The 24,346-nt window shown below is 35.7% G+C and overlaps 1 protein-coding gene across 6 annotated transcripts in view; it reads right to left on the bottom strand.

The window, feature by feature from the left end:
- The window catches only part of JMJD1C (jumonji domain containing 1C), a 343,413-nt gene that overhangs the window by 173,381 nt on the left and 145,686 nt on the right, over nt 1-24,346 (bottom strand). For all 6 annotated transcript variants that reach the window (XM_087432153.1, XM_087432156.1, XM_087432151.1 and 3 more), the window contains exon 2: nt 13,334-13,498. Coding sequence is in view for 5 of the 6 variants with exons in the window: in XM_087432156.1 (XP_087288282.1) it covers nt 13,334-13,498 (165 nt within the window). In the remaining variant the exon portion in view is untranslated. The remainder of the gene's footprint in view (nt 1-13,333; nt 13,499-24,346) is intronic.

Genomic DNA, 24,346 nt, shown 5'->3' with positions numbered 1-24,346 from the left:
AGAAATGAGATGGATGAAACAGACATTGATGGTGTCAAAACAAAATCTTATTGCAGCACTTGCAGAGGGTAGGTGGACTGATGGGAGGTCCTGCTGGTCCCCCAACATTAAAGAGCCCTAAACAAATCTGCTTTATTCACTCTAGTTTGGGGGGAACCTTAAAAACCAGAAAGCAAAGATGACTCTGAGAAACCTAACCTCAAATTGCCTGAGCTGATGTTTCTACAATGTAATCAGGAAAAGGCCTGATGAGAAGGTATGAATCCCTTGGCTAAGCCCCAGCTACAGTCCAAAGATCACATAAGCACATAAATGGGTAAAAAAAAAAAGATGTTCCTGGAACTCCTTGCCAGGAAAGCCTCATGCACTAAGGATATAAATCTACTGCTGAAGTCCAAATGGAGGCTACAGTTAGATTGAGGGGATATAGGAATGCAAGGGTTGATAGTATTAAGGTAAAATTTTAGATTAAAGTTAAAATGTATGTAAAGCAGTTGCATCTCCTTTACCTGAATGTATTATGGAGATATTTATTATATCTGACTGGGGAAGGTTTCTCCTACTTAGCACTGTAAAACAGAAGAGATATAAAGCCACTTTAAGGGCAATATTGATTGGAGATGTTAAATGGAAACCAAGGAGAATGCTCTAAAACACACAAGTTAATTTCAAACAGTATAGAAAAGAAGCTGGACAAAATCTTTGTACAACAGCCCTGTGAATGGAACTCTAAAGTGCCCATATCCTTTGACTCTTATTTTTCAGGATACATCTATAAGGATAACATTTGGGACAGAATCTTGAGGTACTGGTCCTATTAGACTATTGGACCATGTGGTATACTACTCCTGTCAGACTGATCACTAAGTATCTTGATGATCAAATGCTTAAAAAGGTCCCTGTTACAATGGAGAAAACATAGCAGTGGCATGCCCGACATGCCACAGTGTGCTTTGCACAGTACATATCATCCTTGTCTTTGTGGGTGGAAAGCTAATAAACAGAGAAAGAAAAAACAATGCGTTTCTCATGAGATTAAAGCAGTAAGCATGACATGGTGGGCCCGAAACCCCCTGGGAAACAGCTCCATCCTGAGACAAGGAAGGCTGTGGGAGGTCTTATGGCATACTCTAGATTACATCTAGGTGTCATTACTACTCATCTAATCCAGTATGGGAGACACAATATTTTGGAGTACAAAAGATGTATCGTAACTGTACTCCGTTAGTACACAATGTATGCCAGTAGTACACAACAGTAATAGCACACATGATGAATTAAACAACACTGGCACACAAAATAGAAAAGAGCTTTCAAGGAGATTGGTGCTGGTCTAGGCATTGTAGGACAAACTGAATTCACTTTTAATGAGGAGCAGCATTCAGAAGAAAAAGACCGTACTACTAACTAGAATAAGATTAGAGAGTTCTCTTCCAGGAGGAAGGCAAGGAATGGGAATTAGCCTATGAAGATAAGGAGATTTTAGTGGAACAGGTCAGGCAGACTCAACAAATAATGCTAGATAATGCTATGAACCAGCACTGGGAAAGGACTTATACTCTAACCCAAAAGGGCCTCTTGACTATTTTAATACAGATGGAGGCCAAAGTAGCTGTGGCATAATATCCCTCCATCTTAGCTGCTAAGGCTAAGGCTCAAGGGGCACACCTATAGGACTCTCATGGACCTCCACACTTATGGAGGTTCTTCTGGGGCACTTTACATCAATTTACATCAATGCACTAAGACTGCCCTTGCCCCCATGACTGATCAAAATAAGACATATCCTATAGTATAATTAGGAAGGACAGGAACTATTTTGAATACTCCTTGGGTTCTCCCTGTAGAAGAGAGGTGGGCCCTACTACATAATAGCACACAATGAAAACCAGTCTTAGTATAAGCTTGTGAACTGAGACAGGGTGATTGCCTTTGTTCCGAACTGACTTGGAACCCAGAAATAACCAAATAAGGGCCAAGTATAACTAAGCCTGTCCATAATAATATCTGGTCTATGGACAAGAGTCAATTCTGTTGAGGAGTCATAGCAAGTTCCTCTGAAATTCTAACTGATTTGTCCTTTAATGAAACTGAACTGTATCATGACCATACTGAGATATGGCATAACACAGGCATTATTGGTAAGATTTACCTTATGTAAATAAGTCTTATAACAATACTGATACTGATAATCAAATGTATCAGAAAACTGAGTTAAAGCTTTCTCAGGGGCCGGCCCCGTGGCTTGGTGGTTAAGTGAGCGCGCTCCACTGCTGGCGACCCGGGTTCGGATCCCGGGCTCGCACCGACGCGCTGCTTCTCTGGCCATGCTGAGGCCGCGTCCCACATACAGCAACTAGAAGGATGTGCAGCTATGACACACAACTATCTACTGGGGCTTTGGGGGGAAAAAATAAATAAATAAAATCTTTAAAAAAAAAAAAAAAAGCTTTCTCAGGATATAATACTGATAGAAAAAGAATGGCCTGAGGAAGAACTAGATTTAGCTAACCATCAGCTAATTTCTATGCTAAATAGTTTTGCACAAGTTTATCATAAGTTACAAATAGCAGTAGATCATGGAGGAAAATGAATAAATTAGCACAAGAATATGAAAACGTATGTAATGGTTTTATAAGTCAGATTAGCTGTTTCTTTAAATCTATCCCTACTCCATATTGGCTCCTCAAATGTTGGGCATTTTCATACTGTTGCTATTGCCATGACTGTCATATAAACACTATACTAAATGGAATAGAATCGAAAGCCCAGAAATAAACCCACACATCTATGGACAGCTAATCTTTGACAAAGGAGCCAAGAACATACAATGGGGAAAAGAAAGTCTCTTCAACAAATGGTGTTGGGAAAACTGGATAGCCATATGCAAAAAAATGAAAGTAGACTCTTACCTTACACCATACACAAAAATTAACTCCAAATGGATTAAAGACTTGAATGTAAGACCTGAAACTGTGAAAGTTCTAGAAGAAAACATAGGCAGTACGCTCTTCGACATCAGTCTTAGCAACATCTTTTCAAACACCACATCTGACCGGGCAAGAGAAACAATAGAAAAAATAAACAAATGGGACTACATCAAACTAAAAAGCTTCTGCACAGCAAAGGAAACCATCAACAAAACGAAAAGACAACCTAACAATTGGGAGAAGATATTTGCAAACCATACATCTGATAAGGGCTTAATCTCCAAAATATATAAAGAACTCATGCATCTCAACAACAAGAAAACTACCAACCCAATTAAAAAATGGGCAAAAGACCTGAACAGACATTTCTCCAAAGAAGATATACAGATGGCCAACAGACACATGAAAAGATGTTCAAAATCACTAACTATCAGGGAAATGCAAATCAAAACTACAATGAGATATCACCTCACGCCCGTCAGAATGGCTATAATTAACAAGACAGGAAACAACATGTGTTGGAGAGGTTGTGGAGAGAAGGGAACTCTCATACACTGCTGGTGGGAGTGCAAACTGGTGCAGCCACTATGGAAAACAGTATGGAGATTCCTCAAAAATCAACGATAGAACTACCATATGATCCAGCTATTCCACTGTTGGGTATTTATCCAAAGAACTTGAAAACACCAATTTGCAAAGGTACATGCACCCCTGTGTTCATTGCAGCCTTATTCACGATAGCCAAGACTTGGAAGCAACCTAAGTGCCCATCAAGGGACGAATGGATAAAAAGCTGTGGTATATATACACAATGGAATACTACTCAGCCATAAGAAACGATGAAATCCAGCCATTTGTGACAACATGGATGGACATTGAGGGCATGATGCAAAGTGAAATAAGTCAGAGGGAGAAGGTCAAATACCGTATGATTTCCTTCATTAAATAGTAGATAATAACAACAATAAACAAACACATAGGGACAGAGATTGGATTGGTGGTTACCAGAGGGGAAGGGGGGAGGGAGGAGGGTGAAAGGGATAATTGGGTACATGTGTGTGGTGATGGGTTGTAATTAGTATTTTGGTGGTGAACATGATGTAATCTATGCAGAAATAGAAGTACAATGATGTACACCTGAAATTTTTACAATGTTATAAACCAATGTTACTGCAATAAACAAAAAATTTAAAAAAAAATAAAATAAAATAAACACTATACTAAATGTAGACATTCACACAAATATGAGTATCTTTGCTTGCCTGGGGACTTTGGCTACTGGATAGTCTAAACAATGTGATTTACAAGAAGGACTCTGGTCATTTCAGTACCAGTTCCAACCTCCAGAGGAAGCGATAACTAAAGGTATTATTAGTCCAATCTCTAGGAGAAAATAGACTAATGCTCAGGTATGCAGACAGTATGTGATGGAGCTCCAATAAAATTTGTGGACAGTAAAAACTTAGGTGAGCTTCTCTGGTTGCCGTACTCTGTTATTGTCACACATTGTGGCCGGAAGGACATAATGCTGTCCATGACTTCATAGTCCAAGTGTGGAACCCTCCTGTACTCTGTGCCCTATGCATTTCTTCCCTTGGCTAATTTTAACGTGCATCCTTTCTCTGCAATAAACCATAAACACGAATATTACAGTTTTCAGTGAGTTCTATGATGTCCTTGTAGTCAATTATGAAAGCTGACAGTAGGTCTGTGAAACCCTTAAACTTGCAATTGGTGTCAGAAAAGAGGGCAGTCTTGTGGGGATTCCCCCAAAACTATATAGTTGGCTAAACTCACTGCTGTGCTATGCTAAGGTGTTTGTTTATATATTTGTTGCTTAACCTTCACAACAACTCTATATGGAAGGTACTACTATTATGAAGACAGTGCAACAGACTATAACTAACTCAAGTTCATCCACATATTAACAGTAAATGGCAGAGTAGGGATGTGAAACAAGAAATCCAACATAAAGGCTTATGTTCTTAATATATTACATTTGCTTCCTAGATGACCACTAGGTTCTCTTGTTCAGCAATTACATTCTCTTAATCTATGACCGGAAGATCTCTAAGCTCATACCATCTCTAAGCTCAAACCAAGTCGTAAATTTATGAGCAAACAGTAATTCACATAGAGTTAAAAACTAACCTTAAACAATCTTCCTTATATTTTACTTCCCCATTGTTTAAGTTGTTATTTTTATTAGAAAGTTTTAATTCTTTGTACTATTAAGGACAGATATTAAAAATGCTATATTAACAAAACATAAAAAACATAAAAAGCTGTCAAAATATATTAACAGAAGCCTAAAACAAATCTACTAAACTAATTCATTTGAAGAAAACTATTTCCAAAATAAAAAACATGAGATAAAGTTACTACATTAAAATTTCCAATTTCTTGGGAAATAATAGTTGTTTTTATTTAAAAGACAAATTATAGTCAGGCATAATTCCACCATTCTGAAAAAAATGATTTTAATTACTTTATAATACTTCCTCAGTACATAATTTTGACACAGCTATAATCAAGATTTATGTTGTTTACTTGAATTTTATTTGTCCGTGTTTCTCTCAAGTATTCATAATTATCATTTTAAAGCTGCATAACATCTCAGAATAATTTAACAATATTCACAAATCATTAGACATTCAAGTTGCTTCCTTTTTTTCATCTTTAATAGGACTATAATGAATGTCTTTCTGCATGTAACATTATGCCTTTCATTTTGTATTTGCAGTCTTACCATACTGTCTAGATCATATAAAGTGCCTGATAAACACTAGCTGAACTGAATATAATGCTTATGTTTTAAAAATTGTTTGTAAGGATAATTTCCTAAGAATAGACTTAACGAATCAAAGAGTATGAACTTCTTTATGGTTTTTACAACATAATACTTTCCAAAAAAATATCATTTTATGACTCACAAGAAATGAATAGGTGTGCTCATTCACTGCAATCTTTCCTAGCATTAGATTTTATCATTTAAAAAGTTTAATACTTGACTATATATAATTTGATCTCATAAAGTGCTTTACCTTGCAGAGAAATAATAATCCTGAAGGTATGCTGTCTTCACTACCATTTCATTATTTACCAAAATACAAAGAACTGTAAAACTAATAATATTAATTCTGGAAACTCAATTATCAATATATAAAAAATTTTTAAATGAATTTATTTCAAAGTTCAATTCACAGTTGGAATGTGGCATGTCTTCACATTTCAGTAAAATTTGGCTGAGGTCATAATCTAAACTAAGTTTGGCAATGTACCAGCCAGACATACAGGTAATTTTTTTCCAAAAGAGCAGTGAATTCTAATCTACTTTGAGAGGGTTTCTTTCAGAACAGAGAGCAACTAAAAAGTACTTTCATTGGGCAAATAATCTAAAAGAAATATATTGATAGAAGTTTACATGTTTATAATGTGATCACAATTCCTGCTCAAACCAGAATAACCTATCTATGAAGGAAAAGGTGCACTGGGAAGAAGTCTGAGCTTCTTAAAACTCACTCCAGAAATTCAGATAAATTTTTGCAGATTAGCATATTTAGTTGACAATGAAGATATAAGTTATTCCCTTCTACATCTTTAAAGTAACCAATTTTGGGTAATTTTACATTTCCCTCCTATAAAAATTCAAGGAATCCTATTTGTATTTGATTAGAATGAGGGAATCTATTACAAGCATTTTTATTATTTGTTTCTGACTAGTTGTCATGTTTAAAATTGATAGCTTACATATCGTTACCACAACTGGCTGATCATGCTTTCCTGTCCTTTGATCATAGCATAAAGTAATAGCCAGGAAACTTGCTATAACTACCAGCAGGGTGCTTTTTCACCAGCTGGGGTAGAGTAAATTCATCACTTTCAAATACGCACTTACTAAGATGAGTAAGGCACTGTGCTAGACTCCTAGGAATGATACAAAGATGACTAAGACATGATTCCTGTCCTCAAAGAACTTACAATCTAGTAGGGAAAGACAGACATGCAAACAAATAGGTATAATACAAAGCAGAATGTGCTGGTTGTTAAAACAGAGGTACAAACAAAGTTCTACAGGAGCACAGGATGGTGAGATTAATTCTGGTTGGGGTGATCTGGAAGGCTGGGCCAGCAGAATAGTAGTAGAAAACTCTGCCCCTTAGAAAATGCAGCAGTGTTACAGCCCAGCTGGGTTAGGGTCGAAGCCCCACTCCCCACAGAAGATTTTCCTAAAGGAGATGGAGCCAGGGCCCTAACCCAGTTAGGTAGGTGATTCGTTGATTTCAATTATGAATGCCAACACTTTCTTTCTCTGGTGCAGATAAATGTGATTTCATGAGTATTTTACTTTATTTTTTAAAAAATGAAATTTAACAATATATTAAGTAACTTACATGCAAATGTAAGTTACCTCGGCCTCAATCATCAGAATGGCCTCAGGTGGTACCCTGATCACACAGGACCAAGCCAAAAAACTAACCACTTCAGCATGTTATATAGGTGGTGCTCCAATACACGATTTGCTATTCATATCCTGGGAAGAAAGATGAAAAGACAACTCCAGAGAAGTAACCTGGGTATTATACTATCCCATATTTTGCTGAAGTTTTATTTACTTTTAAAGTTTTAAAGTAAACTTTAAAATAGGTTAATGAGATAACAGGATATTTTTTTGTCCTGTCATGATTTCAAGAACCAGCAGGTAAACTGCCAGTCTCTACTGATTTCTTAGAATAAGCAGTAGACAAGATAATATAACCAATATGTAATATTTAACAGGTACCACAGGAGGGGAAACAGCTGGAAAGAAGATGATAAATACAAACATGTTTAAGTACAAAAGAACATGAAGCAAGTATCATGTGCACAGAATTAGAAACGTTAAGTTTGTAGATAAAGACAAGAGTATTAGTTTCCACTGTCTCATATGTATCCCTAAAATTTCTCAAATTTGTGAATATAGTATTTTATTCTGCTATACGAATTTACAAATTCTGACTTTCATAACTGCTGCTTGTAGATATCCTTAAATAGGCCTCATTTTAATGGATAGGAAAACAACAGATTCTCAGTCATATGTCCTATACATAAACGAATGTCTGCAAAGTCTTATGAAACTTAAAATGATTATTATCTAAAGTATAACAAGCTTTCTCATTTCAATTATTTGTTCTATTAATTTTCAACCTCCAGAAACAAAGGAAACAGGAAGAAAGGAAGACACATCCTGACTTTGTGAATTAAGGAAGATATCTCATTATAAAGACTTTCTGTAAATAAAAATATACAATTCAAAAAGACTTGCTATCGTAAAATTAGTTGAGAAAATCATGAAAAAAAAATGACAAAGTGTTATAGTATCTATAATACCATAAAGAAACCTCATAACAAACAGTAGAGAAATACACAACCCTAATAATAACTAAATGAAAAAAGACAATTCACAAAAAACATAAGTTGCTAATAAATACGAAAAAATATTCATCCCATTGAAGAAATGCAAATCAAAACAATGAAATAGTATTTTAAATATAAAATCAGCAGATATAAAAATGATAACATTCAATTCTGTACGCCTTAAGTTGTAAAATCCTCCTTTTTTAAATGTTTGTTTTGGTTTTAAAACAAGATGGTCTGAAAATAAGTAATCAGTACTTACAGGCAGGGGTGGGGGAGCTGGGGGATTAGGGTCTGAATGAGATGAAAACACTCATACACCAGAGACAATGGTAGTAAGGAAACTTTTAAATAATTTGTGGAGAGTATCAGAAGATTTTTTAGATTTTTGTTGTTTTCAAGTTCATACCCTTTGACCATAATTCTACTGCTATGAATCTAAATTTTAAAAATAATCAGAGATGCAGAGAAAGATTTTTACATATTTATCACAGTTATTTGTAATCACAATAAAATTAGAAACAACTACAATACCAAACATTAGGGAAATTGGTCATTATAGGAGCAAATATTATGCAGCCATTAAAATTTGTTAAAGTTATTACCTGTGAGGAGAAATGTATAGGATAAAACATTAAGTGGGGCTGGCCTGGTTGCGTAGTGGTTAAAGTTCATGTGCTCTGCTTTGGTGGCAGAGTTCACAGGTTCAGATCCCAGGCAGAGACCTACACCACTCATCAAGCCATGCTGTGATGGCAACCCACATACAAAGCGAAGGAAGACTGGCACAGATGCTAGCTCAGGGCCAATTTTCCTCAAGCAAAAAGAGGAAGATTGGCAACAGATGTTAGCTCAGGGACAATCCTCCTCACCAAAAAAAAAAACATTAAGTAAAAAAAGGGCAGGAGCTACAAACTTAATGCAATCTTAACTAAAACTATGATTTAAAGAAAGCAGAGATTTTTGTATCCTGCTGCTTTGCTGAACTCGTTTATTAGTTTTAATATTTGTGTGTGTGTAATCATTATAGGGTTTTCTCTATATATGATATCAACTGCAAACAGAAATAATTTTACTTCTTCCTTTCCGATTTACCTGCCTTTTTTTCTTTTTCTTATCTAACTGCTCTGGCTAGAACTTCCAATACTATGTTAAATAGAAGTGTCATCGTTGTCTTGTACCCAATCTTAGAGGAAAAGCTTCTAGTCTTTTACAATTGAGCATGATGTTAGGTAAGTAGAAAGATATAAAATCAACACATAAAAACCAGTTGCATTTCTATATGCTAATAATGAACAATCTGAAAGTGAAATTAGCAAAACAATTCCATTTACAATAGCATTGAAAAGAATAAATTACTTAGGAATTAACCAAAGAAGTGAAAGACTTGTACAATAATAACTAGAAAACATTACTAAAAGAATTTAAAGAAGACATAAATGTAAAGACATCCTGTGTTCATGGATAGGAAGGCTTAATATTGCTAATATGTCAACACTACCCAAAGTGATCTATAGAGTCAATGCAATCTCTATCAAAATCTCAACATTTCTTGAAGAAATAGAAAAATCCATCCTGAAACTCATATGAAATCGCAAGGGATACCAAACAGCCAAAACAATACTGAAAAAGAACAAAGTTGGAGGACTCACACTTCCTGATTTCAACACTTTCTACAAAGCTACAGTAATCAAAACAGCATGATACTGGCATCAAGACAAACATATAGACCAATGTAATAGAATAGAGAGCCCAGAAATAAACTCTTGCAGATATGGTCAAATAAATTTTGCCAAGGATGCCAAGACCATTCAATGGAGAAAAGACATCCTTTCAACAAACGGTGCTGGGGAAAACTGAATATCCACAGGCAAACGAAAGAAACTGAACGCTTATCTAAAAACCATAAACAAAAATGAACTCAAAACAGATCAAAGGTCTACCTGTAAGACCTAACAATAAAACTCTTACAAGTAAATATATGACAAAAGCTTCACAACATTGGATTTGGCAATGATTTCTGGGATATGACACCAAAGGAATAGATAAACAAAAGAAAAAATAGACAAACTGGACTTCACGAAAACTAAAAAATTTTGTGCATCAAAAGACATACCAATAGAGGAAAAAAGCAAGCCACAGAATGGAAGAAAATGTTTGCAGGTCACATCTAATAAAGGACTAATATCCAGAACATATAGAGAACTCCTAAAACTCAATAACAGAAAAACAACCTGATTCAAAAATAGGCAAAGGACTTGAATAGACATTTCTCCAAAGAAGATATACAAATGGCCAATAAGCACATGAAAAGATGCTCAACATCACTAATCATTAGGGAAATGCAAATCAAAACTACAAGAAGATACTACCTCATACCCATTGGGATAGCTATTATCAAAAAACTAAAAATAACAAGTGTTGGCAGGGCAGCTGTTGTGGAAAACAGTATGGCAGTTCCTCAAAAAAATTAAAAATAGAATTACCATATGATCCAGCATTTCCACATCTGCGTATATGCACAAAAGAATCAAAAGCATAGTTTCAAAGAGATACTGGTACACCCACGTCCACAGCAGCATTATTCGTAAAAGCCAAAAGGTAAAAGCATCACAAGTGTCCATCAACAGACAAATGAATAGATAAACACAATATAGTATTATACATACCATGGAATATTATTCAGCCTTATAAAGAAAAGAAGTTCTGACACAGGCTACAAAACGGAGGAATCTTGCAGACATTGTGCTATGTGAAATAAGCCAGTCACAAAAAGACAAATACCGTATGATTCCACTTATATGAGGTACTTAGAGTAATCAAAATCAGAGACAGAAAGTAAAATGGTGGTTGCCAGGGGCTGGGAAGAGCAGGGAATGGGGAGTTTCTGTTTAACGGGTACCGAGTTTCAGTTTTGCAAGATGGAATGGATGGTTGCACAACAATGTGAACGTGTTTCATGAAAAGTCTCATTTTATACTTAAAGATCATCAAAATGAAAAATTTTTATGTTAAACATATTTTAGTACAATTAAAAAAAATTTTTTAATTCTATAATGGGAAAAAAAGGAAAGCAAGGAAATATATTTTATAAGAAAATATGTTGAAGAAGTAAGTTAGCTATTCATTGGTGGTGGTAGTAGAATGATTATGATTTTCTACTTTATACTATTTAGCATTTTCCAAATTTTTTATAACGTGTACATCTTTTGTATAATAAGAAAAAATAAGTTGAATTTTAAAAGCAAGTTTGTTAAGGAGTTTTGTGGGGTTAAAAATCTTTCAACAGAGGGGGCCGGCCCGGCGGCGCAAGCGGTTAAGTGCGCGCGCTCCGCTGCGGCGGCCCGGGGTTCGCTGGTTCGGATCCCGGGCGTGCACCGACGCACTGCTTGGCAAGCCATGCTGTGGCGGCGTCCCATATAAAGCGGAGGAAGATGGGCACAGATGTTAGCCCAGAGCCGTCTTCCTCAGCAAAAAAAGAGGAGGATTGGCGGATGTTAGCACAGGGCTGATCTCCTCACAAAAAAAAAAAAAAAAATCTTTCAACAGAACAAATTTCTAAAATTATGACAAAAATTACAATGAAGCAATATCTCCTAATAGAAATTTTCTCCAAAATCAGTAATTTATGAATATAAATTAGGAATTCACCTTGATTTTAACTGTCTCTGAGAAATGGCAAAGGTTTTCTAAAGTTCTGTTTATTTTTTAACTATGATACTGAGGAATACTTTGTGGTATTACTGATGTTAGTGCTTCTTGCTTTTGAGACTTTTCATATAAAATTCACATATATGTCATTATTACTCATGAGTTTTAACCAATTTTTGAGTTAAAGTTTATAAAATCAAAAAAGTATGCTAGTCGTGGTTTTAAAAACTTCATATGAACCATTCAACATACTCATCCAACAAACATTTTTTAAAAATCTAACATGGATAAAATTACCTTCTTTATTTTGCTAGAGTATTCAAAGTATTCAAAGTACCTATCAAAACTATAGCTCATGGAGATCATCTTGCATCTTTCCATATTATATTTTCTTTTAAAAATGTCATTAATTCAATTCACTTAATTCCCTCCCTCCTTCCCTGTTTTTTCTTTTTAACTACTTATTTCCTCAAACTTTTAAATGGTTAACTAAAAGAGAAAATTTATAAGCACCACAATTATTAGCAAGTAAAACTATCCTTGTAAGTAAAAAATTTAAAAGTATCCTTGTAAAAAAAATTTGAAAGTACCTACCCTGATAATATTTATACCAAATACATGAAATACTGTTTCAATGGCTTTTAAAATATTTCTTTAATATTAACGTAAGAAAACTATTTCATTCAAACATATACTGCACACCTGTTACATGCCAGATATTCTGCCAGAAAATAGGGATAACAATGGTTAAACAGATGTGGATTTTTTCCTAATAGAACTAATAACTTGTTTATTTAGTAAGATTTTTTTTAATAAAACTCGTCAAACTAGCTGAGTTTACTGAAATCTACTATATTTTCTTAAACGAAACATTTCCTGATATGAAGTAATTTTACCTACTACCTGAACATATAATTTCACATTAAATATCTGCTATTATCCACAAAGATTCACTCAATGTTGACTAAATTTAACAAACCAAGGAAAATTATATGCTACTGAATGCTTTATAAAAAGTATCCTCTTATCATCTACCTACAAAGTCTCATTCAGCAAAGTAGTTTCACAATGCACACAAACCAGTCAACTCTCTCTTAATAGCCTTTAATCCAATTGATATATTTCCCTTACCTGGGGAGAATAACCTACTTGTGGAGTAAATATGCTGAAAGAGTACTAACAAAAAGACATAAAGTTATTTAACAAAATGACAGAAGTATTTTGAAATTTCTGCCAGATATTCCAGAGCCTCTTCAGGAATATTAATCTATAATCACCAAGGTAAATTTAAACGTCTACTCAGTTCTTGTTCTTTTACAACAATCAACTGAAAATGAAACAGAAATAGATCTTACCAATGCAGGCCACTGAATCTGTTTGCTCTTTGATCCCTGAGTCTGGCTAGGGTCGTTCCTTTTGGCCCAGATTAAGTGGTATTCCACCAAGAAGGCTGAAAAATCTTCATAAACTTTAACCCACTCTCGTTTATCCCATTCAAGATCATCAAATTCCACATACACCTATGAAAAAGAAAACATAAAACTTCATAAGTATTACAGAGTGTGATATTTTAAAATATAAGCCATGAAGTTTAATTACAAAAGACTAACAAATTCATTATTCAAATTAACATTTCTCTTAAAATCATTATTTAACTAACTTCTCCTTAACCACACATTATAACACCTACTTATTTTATGACAGGAAGATAACCCATAAGTTTATTAAGAAATACAATTTACACAATGTTGGTCAGTACAGATTGGCGGATACCTACTAAAGACATACTAAAGAACTAAGTCAATACTGATGATTCTAGAAGCAGAGGTTGGGAACCATTTTCTGTAAAGAATCAAATAGTAAATATTTTAAGCTTTGCAAACTATATGGTCTCTACCATAACTACGTCTCACTTTGTAATACGGAAAACAGCCATAGAAAATATGTAAACAAATGAGTTTGGCTTTGTTCCAATAAAGCTTTAATTACAAAGATAGGTGGCAGTACAAGCATGGTTCAACATACGAAAATTAATCAACGTAATACATCACATCAACATAACGAAGAAAAAACTAGAAGATCGTCTTTTTTTTTTTCTTTTTTTTTTTTAAAACACTTTAGGTTTTTCTTTGTTTATTTATTTTTCCCCCAAAGCCCCAGTAGATAGTTGTATGTCATGGCTGCACATCCTTCTAATTGCTGTATGTGGGACGCGGCCTCAGCATGGCCGGAAAAGCAGCGCGTCGGTGCGCACCCGGGATCCAAACCCGGGCCGCCAGCAGTGAAGAGCATGCACTTAACCGCTAAGCCACGGGGCCGGCCCCAAGATCGTCTTAATTGACGTCAAAAAAGCATTTGACAAGCAACGACCTTTTATGATAAAAATGCTCAAAATAGGAATAAAGGAAAATATCTCAACATAACGAAGGTTATATTGAAAAAACCTACAACTAACATCATACTCAATGGTTAAAGACTGAAATCTTTTCCTCTAACATAGGAACAAGACAAAGATATTATATTTGGAAAACCGAAGCTGACTCTTTTACACTCACTCAATCATTCAACCCGTTCTTCCCCCACTTTCATCCTTTTTCATTCATTCCCTAAAATTATCTCCTCACAGACCCTACTCGATTATGACGGAGGCAGTCTTGTTCCTATCTTATATTTCTTCCACTCATCTTCTGCTCCCTTACACCTGAAGTGTTTCAGTTTCCACTTATCTAAATCCTGTTTTTTCTTCTGGCCTCACTCAAGTTCTTCCAGGATATTTTTAAGTCCCAGTTCAACTCAAACTTAGCTTTAAACTCCTACAAGCAGCTATTTTTCATACAGTTTATATTAGTATATAATCAAATATTGCCCTATATTCTTCAAATATAATGAGAATATCTTTAAATTATGGGTGCAAACTCATTGAGGGTAGAGCTCTTATAGTGTCCAGTACAGTGCTGCATATACACAAAGTGTTTAATAAATATTAAATATTTCACGACTCTTGTAATCACGGACTTTTAAACATGGAAGCAAACTGGTAAAAGATATGTTTGATTTTGAGGTCTTTGTGCTGCTGCCCATTAGGTTAAGCTAGATGTGCTCACCTGTTAGAACTGGGAAAGAGCAGCACACTGTTCAAGGAGTTAACGTCTGTTCCTAGTTATCCATACCATGTCAGAGCAGGAGCCCAAGTCAAGGAAGAAGGCAATAAGGCTGCTGGCTTCTTCTAAAGATGCATCCTTAGGGGTGGCGCTGAGGTCCATCTGGTCTTATGCAAAGGTTTCAAACTATAACAATTCCTCCACTACTTGAAATCTTGTAAGATTCCTGTATTTCATTACTAAATTGTGATATAAATAGGCTTTTGAAAACTGCAGAAAACTGAAGCAGAGACAATGCTCAGGAAAACATGAGCACTATCTTTGTTTTCCCCTCATGGACAATAATATGGTCTTGCTGACAAAATATTTCAGTCAAGAACCTAAAGAGCCAAGGTCTGTAAACATATCCCTACCCTAAAGAAAATAAATTCAATGTAAATTCTTCCCTTTATATAAAATTAAAGTTTTCAGCATGAAGTGAACTTTCTAAACTCACAGCTTATCTTGCATGGACAGTGTCACTGGCAGATTTAGAAATCTGCTAGGACCTTGGGGACAAAAGGAAACTAAAATTAGACATGCTGTTGCTGCTTCTTTGCTGTGTAGCCAACTTACCTTCAAATTATCAAAAACAGTGACGAGTTTCAGATTTGACTGGAGAGGGAAGAACAAAGGGAGGGAGGGAGAGAGGGAAAGAAAGAGAAGGAAAGAACGAGGGAAGGAGGGAGAGGCTAACAAATTTGGCCTGTTCCTGTTTCATGGATTCTGGCAAAAAACATGAGACTCCTAGGACTTTACTACTTAAAGCAAAAGCTACTTATTACTTAAAGCAGAGAATAAGCCTGCTGCTTGTGTGGGCTCCTCATGCCTCCCAAGTCCCATGGGAAGGATGCAAAGGGCCCAGGATGGACACTTGTGCCCTTAGAAAGTTGTCACAGAAGAAGAACACTGACTTTGGGGGGAGGGGGAGGGAGCGGTTCTCACTTATGGTAAGTAGAAGACAACCTGCTCTTTGTTTGGGGGAAGTTATTACCTCATCCTTCACTGCTGCTCACTGCAAACACAACTCTGAGAAATGTCCCAGGTAAAGGGCGGTCAGGGTTTTGCATTCTTGGCATGTCTAGTAAGAACATGCAGGGACACTCAGTGCCCATGTTGGATTACCTATACAAACACAGATAAGATTTTGTATCTTGGCTAACTGAATCAGTAACTAATCTAGCCTTACAGTATATGGGTATGTGTGTGGGATCAGGTTTGGGGAGGCGTAGTTTTCTTTTCATTGATCTGCAAACCTACATAAAACACTGCATATTCTTGGCTGTTTGATTATATGTTACTTTATATTAACTCCCTCCTCATTCACCTCTGTTGAGTTCTTCTGTCTGCTTAGTTTCCTGTCTTGCTAATTAAAATACAAGATCCTTGAGAGCAAGAATTAGTATACCTTCATCTTCTTTGAATCTCTAGTGCCTGGCACAGTGCCTAACAAAGTACTCAGTAAATGTTTCTGAATACCCAACATTGTGCAAAAACACATCAAGTATGAACAAACAACTATTTTGCAAAAAAAAAAAAAAAAAAAAGGTCCCAAATGCAACATGGTACAGTTACTCTATTCACTTATTAATCATTGTGTTCATAACTATGTAAAAACAAGATTTCACTCAGTAAACACTTCTGATTGCATAGTAGAGCCAATCGTTTTGAACACTGAGAATTTAGAAATGAGAGATATACATTAAGAGTTAAGAGCCATGGATATTCCTTCCATGATTACCATAAGAGTGAATACGATGAGAGAAAAAGGCTAAGCAAAAGAATCAATATTTCATAATGAATATGTGATAAATACTTTTTTTAGCCCAAGATATTAGAACAATGAATTCTAAGAACTAGTCAGTCGGTAATTACAAGACTGTCACATTACTCTTTTAATACATGTGTTCTGTAACAGATGCCAACATGCACAAATTCTCAGTTTTATGTATGTGTAATAGCAGGCACTGAAAGAAAAGCTTTCAGACTGTGAGAGGAACCACTGGCAAGAAGAAAAAGTATAAGCAGCATGTGCAATGCAGTTTCTGCTGTTTTGCCCATTAAAATTAACTTAACCTTTGAACTTGCCCAACACAATTATTGTTTATAAGGAAAATATCTATATTCTTCTACATGGGTTGATTGCTTCAAAGTGGCAAATGAATTCTGGTCACTTGGATTGGAGACCTATACTCAACTTACATATATCAAAATAATAGGATAGGAGAGCTAAGAATTATTATTTTAGTCTAAATTATAATTTTGGCTCTGCCACTTTATTTTAGGACCTCTAAATAAACTACAATCTTTATCTGCAATGTAATACTGTTAATTTGGAAAAAATGTGAGAACAGTAAAAATATTAGCTACATAAAAAATCTACTAATATACCCATTTGAAAAGATATTTCAGATTAATATGATGGAGCATGCTTTTTGAGTTAAAATTCATCAAAAATTATCACATGATTTTTCTAAGACCCTATGAGAATCCCTCAGTTCTTTTTCTAAAACTATGAAATAAACCAGTGATCAGTATGGGGCCAGCCCCGTGGCCCAGTGGTTAAGTTTGGTGCGCTCCACTTTGGCGGCCCAGGTTCAGTTCCTGGGCGCAGACCTCTACCACTCGGCAGCAGCCATGCTGTGGCGGTGACTCACATACAAAATAGAGGAAGATTGGCACAGATGTTAGCTCAGGGCGAATCTTCCTCAAGCAAAAAAGAGGAAGACTGGCAACAGATGTTAGCTCAGGGTGAATATTCCTCAGCAAAACAAAGATCAGTAACTAAGAAAGGCCCTATTCTTTCACAATATACTGTCTTCAGTGACATTTATAAAGAAAATTATAATCATACAACTGTTTCTACTGAAAAACCAAGTAATAAAGACAAATTTAGCTATTTTTACCTTGGTTTCCATAATAATATAACAGTAAATTGTTATCATACCAACTTGGTGCAATATGGGCCTCATCTTTTTATATACTCTAAAGTAAGAGCGACCTGCATGATGTCATGTGAGAACTGTGAGGAATTCCCAGGCTTGGTTCTGCCAAGATCAACCAGCAACCAGGGGCTAAAACTACTTAGCCTCTAAGAATCTTTCACATTAAAAATAAAAGCATTAGAGCACCTAACATTCCTCAGAGTATAGTGTATATTACAGAATCATCATTTTTTGTATATAAGTAAGCATTAGGGAAGACATGTCATAAACAAAGTTCATGAACTAATCAGATAAAGTAACAAATGTCTAACTTTATCAGAGGTGTTCTCAAGGCTTTTAACATGCCAATGTTCACTGTGCATTGTTAATAAGAGAGTTTATACCATGAGACTTTTCCCAATTTATTTCTCCATAAAATCTATTACGGGATGCCTAACAGAATGTTGTTCTATAAAATAGCGATATGGGGGAAAATGGACTAATTTTTCTACAAGAGTTACCTGTCTACAAGTCTATATGAACAATTTGATGATAAGAAATCAAAGGGGCCAAAACCTGGCCATCTCTGCCTAAATACTCAAAACTTTTAAATGTGATATTAAATTAATGGAGTTTAAAGTATAATATAGTAAATCCAGAAATTTTTTACTGAAAACAAAAATATTGTCCTACGCCTTTACAAAACCAGAAACGTTTAACCATGGCCTAAAGTTCAGACATGTTAAAAATCAGATTATTAAATTAAAAATGTAATTATGACAGATTTAGTTTATCTCCCTCCCTAAAGGATAAAGCACATTTATTTCAAAAGATATACTGTAAGCAAGTATTGTAAACAAAAGTAAGTAATCAAATAGAGGAACATGATAAATCAACACAGTTTAAGTAATGTTTTTATTATTACTGGCTTAAAATTGTATTTAAAATGTTTTCTAGTTTATTGGAAAAAAACTTTGAAAACTAAACAAAATTAAAATCATTTGGTGAATTCAGTTAACAGCTAAAACAAAAAGACACTGAAGAAAATAATTCCATATAAATTAGATAACAAAATAAGGCAGTTTGGGGCCGGCCCCACGGCATAGTGGTTAAGAGCGCGCGCGCTCTGCTGCTGGAGGCCCGGGTTTGGATCTTGGCCGCACACCAACGCACCGCTTGTCAGGCCACGCAGTGGTGGCGTCCCATATAAAGTGGAAGAAGACAGGCACAGATGTTAGCTCTTCCTCAGCAAAAAAAGAGGAGGATTGGCATGGATGTTGGCTCAGGGCTGATCTTCCTCACAAAAAAATAAATAAATAAGGCAGTTTGTCTCTTTTTAATTTCACTTTACACAAAAAGTAAACAAATATAACCTTAATTTTAAAGTCACTTCAAAAGTTTAAATTTTTATTAACACGAAGAGTGTCAAGGGGCTGGCCTGGTGGTATAGTGGTTAACTTCGTGTGCTCCACATCAGCGGCCCGGAGTTCACAGGTTCAGATCCCGGCCGCAGACCTACACACCACTTATCAAGCCATGCTTTGGCAGGTGTCCCACATATAAAATAGAGGGAGATGGGCACAGCTGTTAGCTCAGGGCCAACCTTCCTCAGGAAAAAGAGGAGGAGGATTGGCAACAGATGTTAGCTCAGGGCTAATAGTTCTCACCAAAAGAAAGAAAAAAAAAAAAAAAAAAGAGTGTCGGAATTAATATGCATTCACACGAAGTAGCCCAAGCTTAAAAAGAAGTAATACATGGGCCGGCCCTGTGGCTTGGTGGTTAAGTGCGCGCGCTGCGATGCTGGTGGCCCGGGTTCGGATCCCGGGTGCGCATCGAGGCACCACTTCTCCGTTCATCCTGAGGCCGAGTCCCGCATACAGCAACTAGAAGGATGTGCAGCTACGACATGCAACTATCCACTGGGGCTTTGGGGGGAAAAAATAAAATCTTTAAAAAAAAAAAAAAAGAAGTAATACGTTGAGCAATAATCAACAATTCTAAGAATTAAAGAAATTGGTTGATCTTACAAAATAATGAACTGAAAGTTTGGAAATTAAACCTGAGAAACATTTTGGCATAATCCAAGGTATATAAACGGTTTGAAACAATATACTTCTGGATTAATGATTCTGAACTAAGATTTAAAATTACATTTTCTTAATGGATATTGAGTTTTAACATTTTCAGGAACTGACTCTGTCTCCTTCAGTTATAAAAACCAATAGCATTTAAATGACATCAGTCTTTACAGGTACATAGGGAGCCCAAAGATACAGGACAGGCCTACACAGTGCAGGTGCTATAAATTGGCATATATTTCAAAGCAATCTGATTTCAGGGATTCACAGACAGCATTCTCTTCATTTGTCCAAAGGTCACTTATTTAGAATTCTTAACTACCAGCTGCATAGCCAAGACTTCAGAAGCAAACACAAACAAGTGTCTGAATAGGCATAACGAGAATTGTCAAAGAACCAAACACTAGAGTGGAAGACCCCCAAATCCAACAAAGTCTGTGAAGAGAAAAACCTTTGATAAACATTAGGCTGCAAACTTTGCAACAGTCCAGAAAAAAAACTCAAAAGATGAGGAAAAACAAATAGAAGGAGGGCGTAAATTACCTATGGAGGATACACATCCTGTGGAAGCTTAAGGAGTATTCATTTCCACATTGGTCTTGTTCTACTTAATCTGGGGTTAAGGGAAGGAGGTAGGTTGACTATAAAAAGCTGGATTTTTGCTCTATTGGCCTTTTTCATTCAATGTAAGGAAGGCAACTGCACCCTCCCTGGAGACAGTACCTCCAGAGTATTCTCTTTGGAGACCATAGGGCAATAAGAATCACATATCTCTAAATAGATAACCAGCATCCATGGCTCCCTCTGCCCCCAAGCTTGGTTAGTAGACAGAAGGAGAAAAGGTCTTTCGAACAAGTTAACATGAACATTATTTGCCACGCCCATCACTAATTAAAACACGCAACCCAGACATAATTAAATTAAAATTCAGCTTTTTAAAAAATATTCTTACTGCAATAAAATATATATAACATAAAATTTGCCATTTTAACCATTTTTAAGTATACAACTGAGTGGCATTAATTACATTCACAATGCTGTACAACCAACACCACAATCTATTCCCAAAACTTTTCATCATCTCAAACAGAAACTTTTTACTCATCAAGTAGTAACTCCCATTGCCCTCTTCCCCAGTCCGTTGGGAACCTCTAAACTACTTTCTATCTCTGTTAATTTGCCTAGATATTTCATATAAATGGAATCATATAATTGTACCTTTGTGCCTGTGTTATTTTACTTTCCATAACATTTTTAAGGTTCATCCAGCTTATAACATGTATCCGAATTTCATTCCTTTTTATGGCTTTGTAATATTCTACTACATGCATATACCACATTTTATTTATCCATTCATTTGTTGATGAACAGTTGGGTTGCTTTCACCTCTTGCCTATTATGAATAATGCAGCACTGAAAATTGGCATCCAAGTATCTCTGACTTCCTGTCTTCAATTATTTGAGGTATATATCTAGGAATGGAATTGTTGGGTTATATGGTAAATTCTACATTTAACTTTTTGAGGAACCAATAAACTGTTTTGCACAGTGGCTGCACCATTTTCCATTGCCAGCAGCAATGTACGAGGGTTCCAATTTCTCCAATCCTTGCCAAATTTCTTTTCTTTTAAATTATAGTCATCCTAGTAGATGTGATAAAATTCAACTTTTTAATAAACAAATATTATATTTTCTGTAGTTACATTACATTTAGACAACCCTGGTGGTCTAGTGGTTAAGATTTGGTGCTCTCATTGCTGGGGCCCCAGTTCATTTCCCTGGTCAGGGAACCACACCACCCATCTGCAGTTGTCACACTGTGGTGGCTGTGTGTTGCTGAAACTGGTATTTCAAATACCAGCAGAGTCACCCATGTTGAACAGGTTTCAGCAGAGCTTCCAGACTAAGAAAGACTAGGAATAAGGATCTGGTCACACACTTCCAAAAAAACTGGCCATGAAAATTCTATGAATAGCAGAAAAGCATTGTCTAATACAGCGCCAGAAGGTGAGAGGATGGTGCAAAATGACTGGGCAGGGTTCCGCTCTGCCGTACACAGGGTCACTAGGAGTCAGAATCGACTCAATGGCATTAACAACAAAAATATTAAATTTACCATGGTGAACTGAAATTCTAAGTACAATTCTATGGAAGAGTCCAATACATATTCACACCAAGACAGTATATTGCTGGAATGATGATCGTAACAAATACAATTAAAATATACATTATGGCATAAAAATCTAGGTTCTAAAAATTCTAAAGTAGTTTGGAGATCACAGGGATAGTCTTTCATCTCCCAAGAGGCATTCAAATCATTATCACTAATTACCAGTATTATTGATAATGGTAATAAAGGTAACACCAGTAACAACAAAAATAAAAACAGTTAACACTTAATAGTGCTTACTTTGTGCCATGCACATATATTAAGCCATTTGATCATCATAATCACTCTGTAAGATTACTTGAATTATTGATAATGGTAATCAAAGTAATATCAATGACAACAACAAAAATAGCTAACACTTGAATAGTGCCTACTACATGCCAGATACATACATTAAGCCATTTGATCATTCATTAGATACACCCTGTAAGTGGGTACTATTATTATCAACTATTTCAGATGTGGAAACTGAGATACACAGAAATTAGCTGCCCAAGGTCAAGCAGCTAGTAAATGATGGAATCAATAAAAACAGTAAAATAGCTCATAAGAGGCCTAACAGTCATAGTAGGCTAGTTCCTTCAAGCTGGCACACACACCATGTAATAAATCACTAACCAGATAGGGACGTTTGAGTAGCTGACTCCTTTGTGGCTTAAAGGTAGAAGGGCACACTTAAAATGACCTTAAGATTTTCCACACTGAGTCTGTGAGTTAGAACCCTAAGGGGCAAAATATGAAAAAGGATCAAATGAAGATAGTAAATAGAAAAAAGAGAGACCAAGGTTCTTTCAATATCTATATTGTTTACTTTTCCTCTCTATGAATTACTTAACTAATAATCTCTTTACAAGATTACTTGGTAAATGACAAGATGTATCAAGATCGCAAACAACTCAAAGATGCCTAAGTTTCAATTACCTTCTTTACATCTAATCAAAAACAATTATATTCCTATCATGTCACCTAAGTTCCATATTATAAAATTCAATATATATACTATTATCTTTTGGATAAATTACGTATAGTATTTAATGTAATATTATTGATGATGATAACTGTCTTGCTCTGCTAGCGCTGCCATAATAAAATACCATAGACTGAGTGGCTTAAACAACAGAAAATTTATTTTCTCACAGTTCCAGACGCTGGAAGTCTGAATTCAGGGTGCCAGCACGATCCATTTATGGTGAGTACTCCCCCCTTAGGTTGCAGACGAGCTGCCTTCTCTTCGTGTGCTCACAGGACCTCTTCTTCATGGGAGCTGAGAGAGAGATAAAGTCCCCTGGTGTTTCTTTCGTATCAGGGCACTAATCCAGTTGCCAGGGTCCCAGCCTTATGACCTCATCTAACCCTAATTATCGCCCCAAAGACCCCATCTCCAATCATCACATTGGGGGTTATGACTTCAACAAATGAATCTGGGGAAACACAAACATTGAGGCCATAACAATGGTAATGATAGCAGCAGCTAAAATTTGAGCACTTACAATGTGTTGGGTAAGATTTTACAGAAGAGAAAACTAAGGAATAAAGAAGTTTAAGCAACTTACAGTTTTTAGACAATTATTTAAATAACGATACACAAATGAAAATGGCTAAGTTGAGAGTTCTCTGTTTATTCGGTAGCACCACTGAAGAGACTAAAAGAAGGTGAATGGCTAAAGAGAAGGAAAAGCACCAATTCAGTTCTTTTTTAGCATAAGGAGGTTTCACAGAGACGAGAGTAATTTCTAGATAATTTAAAAGATGAGGGAGAGAGAAGCAAGCTTGACCAAACAAGAGGAAAAAGCCTCTAGGAACACAAATTCTAAGAATGCTTTTAAAGCATGGGAATCAATCGATGAAGACAGCTTTTCTATGGATTGAGAGAAAAGGGATTTCTGGGAGTAATTTACAAATCTGAAGGCATGAGGTTATAACTAAAGAGTTTAAAGGGAAGGGATAGCAACTAAAATTCTAAGGAAGAAAAATCCAAGTTAAATGCAAAGTCCTGAATATTACAAACACTTGTTAATAAATTCCCAACATAATTTATTTAGAAAAAGGCTCAAAT

This window comes from Ceratotherium simum, chromosome 6 (genome assembly GCF_057802395.1).
Source record: "Ceratotherium simum simum isolate JZ-2026a chromosome 6, ASM5780239v1, whole genome shotgun sequence".
Classification (NCBI taxonomy): domain Eukaryota; kingdom Metazoa; phylum Chordata; class Mammalia; order Perissodactyla; family Rhinocerotidae; genus Ceratotherium; species Ceratotherium simum.
Note: the sequence above shows the minus strand (reverse complement) of the source record. Positions and strands in the feature narration are given on the sequence as shown.